This window comes from Pagrus pagrus (assembly GCF_965226575.1).
Source record: "Pagrus pagrus genome assembly, chromosome: 22".
NCBI classification, from domain to species: domain Eukaryota; kingdom Metazoa; phylum Chordata; class Actinopteri; order Spariformes; family Sparidae; genus Pagrus; species Pagrus pagrus.
The window spans coordinates 20,921,650-20,937,132 of NC_140204.1; the positions used below are offsets into that span (position 1 = coordinate 20,921,650).

The 15,483-nt window shown below is 41.0% G+C and overlaps 1 protein-coding gene across 2 annotated transcripts in view; it reads left to right on the forward strand.

Annotated features, from left to right (window-relative positions):
- Positions 1–8,270: 8,270 nt before the first annotated feature.
- pde5ab (phosphodiesterase 5A, cGMP-specific, b) overlaps positions 8,271–15,483 on the forward strand; it is a 79,214-nt gene continuing 72,001 nt past the window's right edge. The window contains exon 1 of one of the 2 annotated variants that reach the window (XM_084345037.1): positions 8,271–8,418. In XM_084345037.1, the coding sequence (XP_084201163.1) occupies positions 8,414–8,418 (5 nt within the window). In that variant the 5' untranslated portion in view covers positions 8,271–8,413. Of the gene's footprint in view, positions 8,419–9,138; positions 9,212–15,483 lie in introns of those variants that run through there. The other variant, XM_084345038.1, reaches the window with a different exon arrangement.

Consider the following 15,483-nt stretch of genomic DNA (forward strand, 5'->3'; position numbering starts at 1 on the left):
CACACTGACTGCTGTGCCTGCAGTTTACTCTATTTGTTGTTGTTTTCCTCTTCTCGTGAGCGGAAAGATAGTCATGCTTCATTCATTCATCTCTCTCTAAACACTGACACCCGCTTTGACACGAGCTCGAGGTGGGCCCCTTGTGTACCTCACAGGGCCCAACACAACTTGCGTAGAGTGTGTTTAGGGCCAACCAGCTGTGGTCATACACACACTTCATCTGCTTTGATTCATTCATGATGTTTATTCAGTCTAAAAGGACAAACAGACGCGGGAACACTTCCCTCTAACTGTGGATACATACTGTGACATGAGCTCTTGCTGATGCATGAAGGCCTTTACATGCAGGGACAAGTTATTGTTTCTCACAGTTTCAAATCTGCTATCTTAAAGGAATAGTTTGTCCAAAAATGAAAATTCAGTCATTCTGTATTACTTACGAAAGTTGGATGAAGTTTTCGTAATCCACAAAACATTTCTGGAGCTTCACAGCTAAACAGCTTTGCAGCATTCTCCTAAACAACAGAAGTACATGGGGACTAATTGGAGGTAATTCAGGTTTCTGGAAGCCGGAGATCCCAAACTGATTTAACAAGATGTTATTTATGAGCCTGTTCATCCACTTCAGTCAAGTTTTTCTTGGCGTAAAAGGGGGTGTAAACAATTCCATATGTTCCTCTTTTGTTGTTTGTCAGTTGTTTATGTACAGTCCCCTGTACTTCAGTGGTTTGTTGTGTAACTCCAGAAATATTTTGTAGCATATGAACTTCATCTGACTTCGGCATGGGGCTGAGAAGATCATGACACCATTTTACTTGTTGGTACAACTGTTCCTTTAAGATGATAAAAGCCATTTTCAATGTATCAATCTGTTCAAAACTGTTAGCAGACACTTGTAGTAGATGGAGGGGTACTTTTTGTTTTGTTTTGCGGTACAGTATTTCGAAGCATTATCATACATCTGTATTTCTGCCCTTCACTCCCTTAAATACTTCTTTCTCTGGTCGTTATTCAAACTATTGCTTTTGTTGTTGAAACAATAGTTATTCAAACTATTCTATGAATAAATATTGTTTCATCAGCAAAAACAATTGTGAGGTTATTCAAACTATTACAGGTTTTTGAATAACCTCTTTACCCTCTTTAGTTTAGACTAAAATGAATTTTAAAAGCTTTGACAAGGTTTCTGTCACATCACGTGGCCTTTATCAGCAGATGCAGATCAAGTTCAAATGCTTTATTGTCATATGCAGCGACAACAGTTACAGTGAAGCAGTCTTCTAAATTATCGGGCTCCCTCCAACAATGCTTAAATACACATAAAAAGAAATCTTACCAGTAAAAATGATCAGAGTCTAAGACGGAGCAGAAATTGAAATACAGGAATAAAAATAATACATAAAAATATATAAAATAAAGTGTAATACTTTAAAATAGCCTATATTTTTCAGTGGGCATGAAAATGAATGAACTGTAATGTGGAGAGGTTACTGTCAGGGAAGAACAGGAGTTTAGACAGGCAGGTTACAACAGTACTAACACGTTTCTATAAAGGGATATGTAAATAGGTAGTAACCAGGAAGTAACAGTAGTATAGGTGCACGTTAAGGATCACAGTGATGAGCCTGAGAGCTCAGAGTTCAACTCGAGGATGAAGCTTTCCTATAGCCTGGTGTTGTGCTGCAGGATGTCCCCTCACCCTCGCCATCTACTGGACAGTAGCAGGGACAGTTACAGTTAAACTGCCGGATCTAGAGGTCCATCACTGGATGGACAGAAGAAAGTCTGGGGACAATTGTTCAATGTTATCATCATGTCATCCTAAAAGAGGGCATCAGACAGTGTGTGTGTACCTCAGTATCATTGAAGGAGGCTGGATTCTCCTCAAAGCTCATCTTATCTTTACCTCTAGTCTGCTAACATGTAGGTTTGCCGCACCTATAACTTCTACAAGATTCAAAGGATGCAGAAGTAATCAACCTCACACAGGAGCACTGAGCCAAAACAACAGAAGTTGATCATACATTGTGTCAAAGCTGAGTCGTCAGCTTTGGTCCACTGCCCCCAAGTGGCTAAAAAAATGAACTAGTGCAGTTCTAATAGCAGTGATGGTAGACGTTAGCTATGGACTGAAGTTACCAAAACCATCAAAGTGTGACGCCTACTTGGAACAGCTTAAACATTTAAGCAAATCAAAAACTCTACAAAGAAATCAAGAGAAAATTAAAGAAATCAGGACAGAGATGACCTGTGGCCCCTTGCTGCACGTCATCCCCCTCTCTCTCATCCAGCTTCCTGTCACCTCTCACTGCTATCCGATCAATAAAGCTATGAAAAGGCCAAAATACATTACATTAATTTAGGCTGAGTGGGGCGAGAGGCCAGCAGAGCGTTTAAAGACACTGATGTGTGATTCAAATGCTAAACAGGCAGAGATCTGTATCTGTCAGCCTTCCCCTCGATGAAATGGAAATGAGCCCAGAGAGATGGAAAACAGGGGGAAAAAAATCTAATTAGATATGAGATAAACTGTGGAAGAATGGAACCTTTTCCCTCTACTTCAATGAATTTTATATTTACACATCAAACAGCAAATCAAAGTAGAAAGGTGTGATGCAGGTATATGGAAACCAAGCAGAGGATTGGGAGACGAACAGAAGTGTGGACTGCACACACACTAAAGAATGTATCCTTTCTTTTGCTGCTTCCATAATCAAACCAATCATTACTCTGTCATATGATCAATCATTTATTGAAATAAAACTATGGTCAGTGATTAATCTTCTTATCATTCCAGACTTTGATAATGAACAAAGAATCAAACTTGAGATTTTTAAACAGTCAAAACTTTGCTTTTGCATAACAACTGACTGTTCTTAACAACAGCGGTGCTCACAGTGACAGTGGTGGATGTTGAGGTATTAGGAGCATCATTCATTTGGGAGCGGTGTATTTGGTCATAGACTAAAAGCTGTAAGCAGAGTGAAAAGTTAAAAGGTCAGGGGAATCGTCCAAGTCTTTATTATTCATCATCTGGGAAACATCAAATGCCTCTAACGATCCATCCAGGACATGCGCATATATACAAGACTGACCTCATGGTGAGGCAACAGGAAAAGTAAGGGGGTCCCCAGGATTCATCCTCTGGGGACCATACATGTATGCACAGTATACTGCATCATCGCAATCCATCCAGTAGTGGCTGAGATATTTTAAACTGGACCAGATTGATGGACCAACAGACCGACCAACATTACCATCTCTAGAGCCCTGCCACTAAGAACCAGGAGGTCAGTGATGTATGCACTGCAGCGATATGCAAAAAAATGCAACTAAAGGTGACACTGAATTTTGTTTAATACTGATGGAATGACAAAGTCTCATTAGAAATGTGTGACCCATGGAGATGTGCACAAAACCTGGATGCCGCATTCAGAAAAATGTGCCTGAGCACTGTTGCTGTGTGAAGCCCTTCATTTCAAGGCCACATTGTTAGCACTTCTTTTCAACCTTCTTGAAATTCCTAACCCACCAATTCATCCTTTATCAGCGTTTGGGTTTAGATTAGATGCCATAACCATATTATTTTCCTAACCTTGGCTACACAGCAGTTGCCAACATGCAGATATTGTAGAAAGCAGGACTGTTAAAAACTTTGACATTGAACAGACTCCAGGTTTGTAGAATCATCCAATATCAGCGTTCCTGTCTGCCAACAGTGTTGCATGCACAATTTTCTTTGCTTTTCTATGCATGCCTTTGTGTACGCTTCTTTTATTGAGAAGGGGTGAAGGCCTATGAATCCAAATGTTTTTAAGTAGAACTCGGAAATAGTTTCATTTTATCCCATCCGAATTAAGAAGTGACACTGGTTTGTGTTATGATATTATTGGATTTTTCATTTCCCTTGATGACATTTACAATATCCAACTAGCTAGTATACAGTCCAGGTAGTGTTTGTGCTCATCTGTTTGTATAAAGTGTCTGATAGCTGTTTTTGGAGTTATTGCAGTGATTTTATTTGATGCCAGTATCTCATTACCTGTCACACACACACATATTCTGTGGTTTCGTACAAATCTAATCTCATGTGATCGGCATCAACCACAGCATTCTTGGCATGGTCCGCCTCATCACACTCCACTGATATCACCGTGTCCAACTGTGCTTTTTTTATCTCAGAGTAAACTCTGGTGTTTGGACTGGTTGAGCTTCGCCTAACACGCCAAAATCCTCAAAAGGAAATAAAGTTGGTGATGGTGTGGTGATCAGCATCCTGGGGGCTCACACTGCAGATGGGATGTTCTGTATGAGGTGACAGATTGGACATTAAACACTGTTCTAGACTGGACAGTGTAGCCAACCAAAACCCAACCGACACTTGACATGTATAACATCGGAAAGGGGGTTTGATTACTGAAATTTTGCTGAAATTATAACTATCAATATAATTGGATGAAACTGCATATTTTTTTACTGATAATGTAAAATTTTCTTAAGGGATTATCCTCAAACCCTCTGCCAGAAATACATGCAGCTTGGTCTCTCACTAACCTAAGAAAACATTGGGTTCACGGTCCATATTTAGTGCTGTTTAGCCATGTTAGCAGCATGGCTCTATATGGCAATGTTAGTCTGTTGGTTGGTGTGTTGGTCAATAGGTCCACCATTCTGGTCCAGATCCAAACTACAGGGCCGACTGCCATGAAATGTGGTACAAACATTTGTGCGTCCCTCGGGATAAATTGTATAACTTGGACTATTCATCTAACGGCATCATTAGGTTTGAATTTAACTTTAAATTTAGCTTTATGACCAAATACCTGCAAAACTAATGTCATTCCCGTTAGCCTCACCAACTGTTTTGCGTATAGCAATGTTAGCATGCAACATGCTAAACTAAACATTTTACATGCTTGATATCAGCATATTAGCATTGTCAGTGTGAGCATGTTCACATGAAAATGTTAGCATTTAGCTTGAATCCCTGCTGTGCATAATTGCAGCCTCACCCAGCAGCTAGCATGGCTCAGACTCTTGGTCTAGTTCGAAAGAGACGATGTAATCTGCAGAGGAGCCATTCGTGTTTCTCTGTGTCCAGAGCTGAATCCTTAGCAGTGCCGTCCTGATTACTGCTATTCTGTTTTCAACATCCATGGCAGTTTCAAAGGACTTCTAGGCTACTTTCCAAAGTGAAATGTCTGTCTAAAAAGAGAATATATCACTCATACGTAGATTTAACCCCAGTCAGTTATCTTTATGACGTCTAACTATAACCTAACCAGCACTAAACTAACACCCATGGAGGATAACATTGTTGGAAACACTATCTTAAGGGTGAAATAGACTTATAAACCATTAATAAACCTGCTTGCCACTACCAAAACCTAGATGCCAACTTTATTGCCTTATATTAGCCATGACTGAAGTCGTTACGCAGAATAAGAAGTGCAGGTTGGATTGTTTTCCTCCAGTTTCTTACAGCAAAATTCATACCATATAGTATGTGAGTATTGAGTCAGGACACTCTGCACGAGTACAAATGCGATCATCTTTGAAATACAACATGAATAATTTGTTGTATAATATAAAAACTCTTTAGATTTAGATTTGTGAGATTTTTTGTGAGATTAATGATGATAAAGGATCACAAGGATTTCAACACAATACATAAATACAATCGTTTCTATCTTTATGTGGAGGAAGTACTTAATAATAATCAGAAAAGATGTTGATGTATGAGATGTGACAGGGACACTTCAAATAGCTCATCACACCTTCAGCACAATACAGTTTATTATACAGGACAGGTCAAAGAGACCAGCTGTGTTATCCCTGTTGAACTGTAGCGGCGTTTTGTAGAACAGCTGACAAGAGCCGTGCTGAAAGAGGTGGTTGTTGGTTCTATTCCCGTCCTGTCTGAAACAGTTTCCTGTCCGAACCTTCGCTGACCTTTGAAACTGCTTTTTTCGGACTGCTTTAATCCGACTGAGAACAAAGACATAATGCACCCACCCATCACAGCAGGTGGCCACACACACAAACACACACACACCTGCGGGCAGACGCGCGCATGAAACAGACTTGAAAGCAGGAGGAGATGTTGGCTGAGCACATCAATGACATGTTAATGAACATGAGTATGTCCCTGCCACTCCATTACACACAGAGAGAAATGCAGATCTGAACAGACACACACACGCACACACACACACACACACACACACACACACACACACACACACACGATGACGACAGTGGGAACTGAGCATACTTTGTAATGTATTATGGCTCTCAAAGGATCTATTCAGTAGAAAGGACACAGTCTGTTCTGACTAGTCTCTGCAGCAAAACACAGACAGGCGACTGATGATTCAAAGAGAACTACAACTGGCTTAATTTCAAGTATTTGTTATTTGCATTTGCTAACTTCATCTGCTGTTTGTTGCTGAGCAGACAGTCTACAGTGGGTTTATCAGAGCTTTCATTCAATGAAAACAGCTGCTTGGAAATCAGGTTGATGAGAACACTGAGAGTGAACCAGAGAAAGAGTTGTGGGCCGGAGAACCAAAACAATGAAGCGAGAGATGCTGAAAAACCTCTGTAGATCTGAGAGGAGCAGCAGGGTTGGGTAGTAATTCTCTGTGGGTTTATCACTGTTAGCAGCCACTTTCACATTACACATAGTAATTTGAGTCTCTGTTAGAGGAGAAGCTCGCCCAAAAAATGAAAATTCTTCAGTTATTACATGCTCACCATCATTCTGATGAGAAAGTCGAGATGTTCGCAAAACAGTTAAGGGTGTTGCAACATTGTTCTTAAACACTGAATTTTATATATATGAGTATTTTAAAGCATAAAAAACACTCAAGCTCAAAAATCACAAAAGGGCTCCTTAGATCTCATCATGTGATCGAAGGCTCCAGAATTATTTACACCTCGACACATGGTCGAGCGAGTGAAACCCACTTCAGAATGGCTGCGTGATGGCTAACGCTCTTAGCTTAGCAGCTACAGTGAAGATTTTGGCTTAAAAAAAGGTGTATATAAAAAAGGGTGTATATATATATATATATATATATATATATATATAATATATATATATATATATATATTTCCAATTCAGTGTGGTATTGCAGGACTTCTGGAGACTCTTATTAGGCTGGATGAGCTGTATGTAGCCAATATGTTTTTTTTTTCATTTTGAAACAAGTCCCCATCTACTGACTTCAGGCATGGCGATGCTAATGCTCTTAGCTTAGCTGCTACAGTGACGATTTCAGCTTAAATAACATCTTTTCAAATCAATTTGTGATCTCAGGGCTTCCAGAGACTTGGACTATGCAGGACAAGCTGTATGCAGCCATGTCATGTTTTTCTTTTTGGCTTTTTGGCTGTTTTACACTTTAAAATAAGTCTCCATCTGCTTCTATTTATGAGAATGCTGCAACCCTGTTTTGCTGTGAAACTCAAGACATTTATTGTGGACTACAAGACTTCACCCGACTTCCCATCGGCGTGGGGGTGAGTAGATAATGACTGAATTTGACTTTTTTGGTGAAACTTTTTCTTTAATATAAGAATATTGATCAGAGCAGCTTTAAAATGACAGGGAACATAGGCAAATGACTACACATTAATAAACATGTTCAAATCTTCTTCTAAGCTCTTGACATTTTCTCCTTTTACATAACTTTCAGCTGACCAACCTGAACTTTAACATGCACATTTCCTTTGTTAACCAAGAGCAAGCTATCGTGACAGTGCTGACGCTTGAGAGGGATGGAATTATTTTGTTTTTCATTCTGGCCCTGAGGGTTTGCCACCAGAGTCCCTCTTGTTTATAGTCTAGTCATCTCATCTGAGACTGTTGGATGCAACCCAGGATGCAGGATAAGTGCAGTCGTTTTTACACTGTCCCATCATACTAGGAAAAGTAAAGCAAAAGGTCAAGTATCCAGAATCTTGACATGTGAAATGAGGAGAATGAGTGACAGTGGGGAAAAAGGAGTGTCCTGGTCTGGATAGCCTCCCCGCTGGCTTGTACAGTCTTCAAGCAGGAGAGGAGGAGGAGGGGAAGGAGGGAGGAGAAAAGAGGGATGATTGGAGGGAGATTGGTGTATCGCTGGAGGCTGGTAAGGTCCCTGGTTTGGGGACATGGGGAGCAATTATTATGATCCCATCTCTGCTTCCCCTTCTTACTTTCTGACACTCTTCTTTTATTTTCTCTTTCTCCTCCAGTTCCAAAAAAGGATACGGCTAAAGCCAGAGAAAGGAGGGTGGGGGTAAGACAGAGGGGACAAACCAGAAGAGGAAACCCCCTTCTTAGACTCCATCACTGCATGTGCATAAGTGTGTACGTTGAAGCTGCAGAGGCTGCCCAGCAGAGCCGGAGGGACTTCTTTCCACAGCCATGGGGTGAGTACGATCCTCAGGCGAGGATGGGGGCTGCAGAATAGACCGACCACAACTGCATGATAGAATTTCCTCTGTGCGTGTGTGTATTTTTAAGTTTCCTGTGTGTGAGGACAGAGATGAAGCGAGGAGAGTTTTGTGGTTTTTCCAAGGAGGAGGAAGAGTCTGCGATGAAGCTATAAGCGCCCCCCGACTGTGTACGTGAGCTCTCTGAGCAGACCTGTTACTATAATCGATTACATAACGGAACAATCTGAGCGTAATTCCTTTCACATCACACTGAAAGAAAAGTGTTGATGGCATTTAAAAATAACACAACCTAACAGGACTGCTGTCTCAATGGGAATTCAAAGTCATGGCAAAGAAAAACTTCTAAGTCATCCTTGTTTTCCCCTCGATTTGTGTCCAAGTTCTTCTTCTTTACCCTCCAGCAGTGGCGCAGCTTCATTAAACGAGTGTCAGACTGAGCATGTCAACTTTCACACTTTAACAGCCCTCCTCGCTGATGATATTTCACGTGTCGCCATCGCCGCCCACAGAGGCTAATATAAATAAACACATGCCGTCACTGTGAAAAAAAAAAAAGGTCGGCGCTGATCCCACAGTCCAGCATCGCTGAGCACTAGTCCCAACGAGGTCATGGGACTCGTGGGCTGACTCTGAACCGGTTCCAGGATTTCAGAGACTGAGCTTGAAAGCCAAAGCCAGGAAATCCTCACCTCTGACCTTTTTGAGAGCGGACCAGTGTGATTGGCTGGGTCAGCTAAGGGAAGCGGAGACTTTGGCTTGATGACTGGTCAGTTCTGTTCTTGTTTTTTGGGATAATGTGTGTTTTTGTATTGTTGTCTGTCCTCTGTGCCTTGGTTTCTTTTTCACCTTTTTTCGAGATCAAATTCTTTCTGTCTTACACAACTTTGCAGACATACACATCAGGCCTCTCAAATTCTTCCCTCTGTTTTTCCCCACTGAGCTCAGGATTCTTGACATTTTTTGCTCCTATCTTCTGAAAGGGCTCATCAGTTCTGGTGGCTTATCACTGAGCTATAGTGAGGTCAGCATCCCAACTTGTTGGCTACCTGAGCCCATGGATAAGTTTGTTCTGACTATATAAGGCCTCTGTCTTCTCTCCTCTGGCCTCGCTCCTCATTCAGCAATCTGGCCGGCTTAACTGTGGAAATATCTCAAAGGGCCTTTTTGCTTTGTTTTCAGCACGTAGGATCAGAGATGTTTATTTGCAGTGTTCTTTTTAAACGATGTGGGAAGTGGATGTGATGTAGCACGTAGGGCTGGTTCAGCTCTGAGTGTTGACGTGTATATGGTGGAGGAATTATAGATTTGGTGGGAAATGAAGCAAAGGAGAGACTGTCTTTGCTGCCAAATGTTTTATTAGTACATCCTCATAAGGACATCAGAAGATCGACAGCTTAGTTGGAATTTTGCTTCAATTTATTTACACTACCAAAACAATGAGCTACAATAGGCTAAAAGCTGTTTAGAGCTGAGGGAAGCTGTAGCTTTGGTGATAATTCACTGTGCTGAGTAACACTTAAAAGGAACCCTTCACCCAAAAATTAAAATTCACTCATTATCTCCTCTCCCCCACGCTGATGGAAAGTTGGGTAAAGTTTGGTAGTCCACGAAACATGTCTGGAGCTTCACAGCAAAACAGGGGTGCAGCATTCTCATAAATAACAGATGCAGATGGGGACTTATTATGAAATGTAAAAAAAACAACCAAAAAGAAAAACATAACATGGCTGCATACAGCTTGTCCTGCATAGTCCAAGTCTCTGGAAGCCATGAGATCTCAAAGTGATTTGAAAAGATGTTATTTACACCTTTTCTTAAGCTGAAATCTTCACTGTAGCTGCTTAGCTAAAAGCATTAGCATCACCAGGCCTGAAGTCAGTGTATGAACTCAACAAGTTGATTTTGATCTCAGGGCTTCCACAGACTTGGATCATGCAGGACAAGCTGTAGGGAGAGCTTTTATGTTTTTCTTCTTTTGCTTTTCACGTTTTTAAAACCAGTGTCCATCTACTTAAGTTTTTAAGAAGAATGTTGCAATGCTGTTTTTCTGTAAAGCTCCAGAAATGTTTCGTGGACTATGAAACTCCCCTCGACTTTACATCGGAATGGGGGTGAGTAGATAATTAACATTACATATAATCTTTTCATCCAACATTAATATAAAACCACTGATAAGACCAGCTTCAACTCTTCTGGCACTACTTTCTGGTCCCCACACTGCCAGAATAAAAGCCTGGTACTGAAATAATAAGGCCTTTATTGATTTATTTATTTTTATTTATTTTTTTATTATATTTGTTGACTTAAATATTGGAATCTGCCCCTAAAGTACCCACCACGTGTATGTTTTAATTGTGAAAGCTCCTTAAATTACTTGATGCACCAAGTCCCTGCAAACATACTGAGGAACTGGCTTTATTGTTATCAGAGGTAGCAACTGTAAATAGGCAACTGTGTGCCAGTCTGTAACACATTTAGTTTTCACCATATTTTACTGCCCCTAGTGGCAACAAATCAAGTAATTGTTGCCATTTATCATTTAAATGATTAATTGTTTTTTGGTTACGATGAAAAGTTATCTTTGGTTTTTCAAACATTCATTCGTTACAGCTACACTGGTGTTTTTCTGCAGTGACTGAGACTGTGCCACATTTCTAAAGCCTGACTGGATATAAACACTGTGAACAGTCATGTCTGTTTATAGAGAGATATATTTGCTCTTTCTCTAGTGGGAAAAACTCTTTGGGGTGTAACGGTTTGATTAATGGCCCTGCTCTTCTGCTAGATTTGGATTAGGCCTACAAGCCCTGCTTGGAAGTTATTACTTTATAATGGGAACATGTAAGCAAAGGCCATGTGCTTTTCATCACCGCAGGAACGACAATTGCATAATGAAAAGTGTGTGTGTGTGTGTGTGTGTGTGTGTGTGTGTGTGTGTGGGTTGGGGGGGGCAGGATCAAAGATGTACATACAGTGTGTGATGTTTGGAAACGGGCAAGTGTCGCCATAAATCTGGGTTTTTGTTGTTTGTTTCTCTTTCCCTCTACCCCCCTCGGCTCGCTCTTCTTTTGCTGTGGCTGCAGCCATGTCTGTTGGGGTAACATGAGTCACTTATTCCCTCCGGGGGTGACAGTGATGGAGCCAAGTTCCCATTGTGTTCATCACAAATTTCCATTTCAGGATGCAAGCTATTCCAAGCCATACTTGGTTAAAAATAAACCTGAAAAAAAAGATGTGATGTAGAAGAAAAGTGGTGATCCAGGGGGAGAGGGGAGGGACCAGGATGAAGTGAACAGATGTGGAAAAGCTGTTCTACGTTTCATTTAGCTCATCTAGATATCTGCCAAATGTGGCAGACTGTACGCTGAACTACTCAGACAGTGCTGATTCTCATCTGTGTCTTGAGATCAATACTCAGGAGGACAGAGATTGAGTTTTTCACGCCTTTCTTTCACACCTTAACACCTCTAGCAGGTTTTCTACATCAGCACAAGAAAAAAGCTTGTGTCTAAAATGTGATTTACACTAAACAGACTGTGTTCTCCACGGTACGTATCAGGGGCTACAACTGCAGGACAGAGCCTGACCAGCTGGCTGATGTGTCGAATCTAGGACACGTTTCCGCTGCAAGAGGTGAAGTGTCAGGCAGCTGGCGCCTCAGCGTTTATGTGAGCTGGGAAATTGACTCAATAAATCTGTGAATGGGTGAGAATAAACAGAATCAGGTCTGCGGGAGGAAGGTGACTGCTTATTATGGCCATGACCAGAGCTGTCCCTTGAGTGTTGAAGACAAATATTCACAGTCACACCTGCTGTATGTCACTGATATACTCAAGACATAAAGATAACATGTCCATAGTATGTTCTTACACTGTCATGCCATATCTGCCAAGTAGATATTCAGTCCGCACAGTTTGATTTGTAGAGTGAAACAAGTTAACAAGTCTTTAGGTCCTTATCTGAGATAATTAATGGTAAACTGTAAATCCGGCCTAAAAAGTTGGCAACTCGCGGTTCACATCGATCCAAACCATTAAGTTCCATGAAAACCAAAACAATAAGCTCAAAGGCACTAAAAGTCTCTGTAGACCTGAGGGAGATTGAAGTTAGTGATGATTGTCTGTGGGTTCAGAACTACAGGCAACACTATTCACATTACTTGCAGTCATTTTGGATGCAGCCATTAGTAATTAATTTAAAAGTACCGTTACTCCCAGGCTTATTCTGCCAGGACAAATCAAACGTCTGCCATGAAAACAGTCATTTTTTCTTTTACTTGGCTACTACTGTTGTGCATTGTTTTGGAAATAAGAAGAATATTGTGAAGTTATAGGTGTCGAGCTATGGAATTAAAATTTATATTTTGTCCAGAAACACAGAACAAGATGACATCATCATCCGGTATGCAACTAATCAAGCCTGTACCAGCTGTAACTTTCAAATTTCCAGAACTCAATGAAAAACAGTATGTACGAAAAGTACGAAAAATCAGCTAATTTAAAAAATACATAAATGATGAAGGAGTAATACAACTTCTTTAAATTATTTATATGTATCCAATGGATACCAACACTTTCGAATAAGAAAGTTTCAAAGAAATTCAAATCTACAGTCAATATAACCCAAAAAGTTGGCTTTGTACTTGGAAGATACATTTAGCAACTGGGGCTCTAGCCACCATGTGATCTGCTGTGTGCACTGTACATGATGGTCACAGGATACACAGTCCAGCAACCCTTAAAATTACGTACATACTGGTCATTTCTGCGTGTCATTATTTACATCTGGTGATAACATTCAGTGGTAATGCAGGAAGTAATGTGACCTGAATGGGCGCGGGGATCGTCATCATTGTCTGTGCGCGATACCAACAGTTATGTATAGATGCTCATGTGAGTCAACAAGAACGGCAGTCTTGAAGTCAACACATTCAGGAAAAGCCAAGTGGGATATTTAACTTTTATCAAGTGATAACATGATCAAGGTCATATGGCTGCACGTTCCAGTGTACAGCATGCATTATTTTCTTTACTTGCCTTCTTGCTTTTCTTTGTTGGAGATCTGGCTGCCAGTGTGTTTTTGAAAACAGAAAAGGAAGTGATTGGCTAGGTAGTACCACAGAACAACAAGCCAATAATTAACATGGGAACACAAGCAGTCGGCACCACAACAGACCACAGTGTTTTTAAATTTGACAAATTTATGTTTATGTAATTAAAAAACGTTTTTCTTTTAAAATAACCCAATATCAGTGTTCATGTCTGGTGATTGGGTTGGGGTACCTACATAATGCGTGGCCAGAGTGGAGGTATTGGGGGTCAGTGGGGGCCCACTGCTTGCTGTACTCCATGGACCTCCATATTGGTAAATTGGCCATGCACACTGCTGTATTATTGCCAAAGATTACCAAGTGTTTTAGTCCAGTCCCTTTGATTGTTATTATTATATTATAATTGTTATTTTTCACATTTTGGAAACAGAATATCCAATGAAATCTGCACATGACTTTGGAAAGATAGTCCAGTCGCTGCAAAGTTTTTACGCACCACAGCAGGCAAAGGTCAGTTAATTCTAACAATACAGGAATAGAAACCCCCTCCTACTGGATTTTTTCAAGGACATGTGAGTAAAAGAATATGTGGTCTTCTCTGACTTTCACACTTCCACGAGAGAAGCGTCTGCCAGCCCGCCCCCCCTCAGCTGAGTGCCACCTGAGTGCTGAGCATCAGCATCCAGAGCAGACCTCCCTGGTCGGGGATGATTATGATTGATGCCCAGCACCCACTCTCCCCCAACACGTTACCTAACACCTACTGCTGGCTATTCATCAGCAGGCTACTGCACCAGGGCTAATCCAGTTAGCAGAGCAGACATGGAGCACCGGAGCTCACTGAGGCAATAGAGCGCATAGGTGTATATTTTCATCTATAAAATGCCACAGGAGTGTGGCTGCAGTGATTTATCCTCTTTGTGATCAGTGTTGAGTTTTCCAGACAAAGCAACACCTGTCACATTTTGTATTTTAAAAACAAGGTTTTCCTTTTGTATAGAGCCTGAGAATATTCACTGATATTCAGCTGATTAATGTATCAATTTATGAGGCCTAATTGGTAGACGGATGGATGGACTGATGGATTGGTGGGTGGCTTGGTACACATGATTGTAGCTTCAAAGGGGGTCATGCCAATGTTCCCACAGCCCAATGGTCCCACAGCCCTATGTTCCCAGACTTTTTGGGTTAGGGAAGGGAAGAGGTTAGGGTTAGGGTTAGAGAAAGGGAAGGGTTGGGTTTAGGGAAGGAGAAAGGGTTAGGGTTAGGGAAGAGGAAGTGGTTAGAGTAGGAACATAGGGCTGAGGGAACATAGGCATGCTACCCTTCAAAGTAAAGTCAAACAGCTCCAGTTAAATTGGAATATTTAATGACAACAGCAGTTCGATTCTTTTAGAGATGTTTTTGTGTCCATCTGAAACATTTAACTCCAATTTTCACTCCTTTAAGGTACAAATTTGTCTGCACCAACTAATGAGAGAAAATAATTGGCTCTTTAGCTGCTAAATCCTCCATTGTGTGCACAAGCTAGTTGCTAACTTAGTTATATTTTGCTTAGCAGGTATTGAACAGCAGGTTTCGGTTTAAACAATACTCTTGAAACAATACTGTCTGGTGTGTTCAGACTACCGGTGACGTAGCGTCAGGCTACAAGTCATTTCAATGGAAGCTGACTATATAAAGCTATAAGCTGATACCCGTCAGAGACGTGCTACAAGTCAAAGTTGCTAGCTAGACTAGACTTTCAACGATGACTTGGTGACGATGTAGTTCGCCAGGCAACTTTGTCGCTTGTTGTGTGAATGTTTCATGAGCAATACAAGACAGTGAGCTGAAACAGGCTGAAAAGGTGAACAGAAAAAGTAATCTAATATCAACTTTGGAGGGACAACCACATGAGGTTTTCTCATGAGCAGCTTGAAGAGGACACCAGATGTAGTGCTATAACTCTGACAAATATTCTGTCTGGCCAGCCAAGAAAAACTACA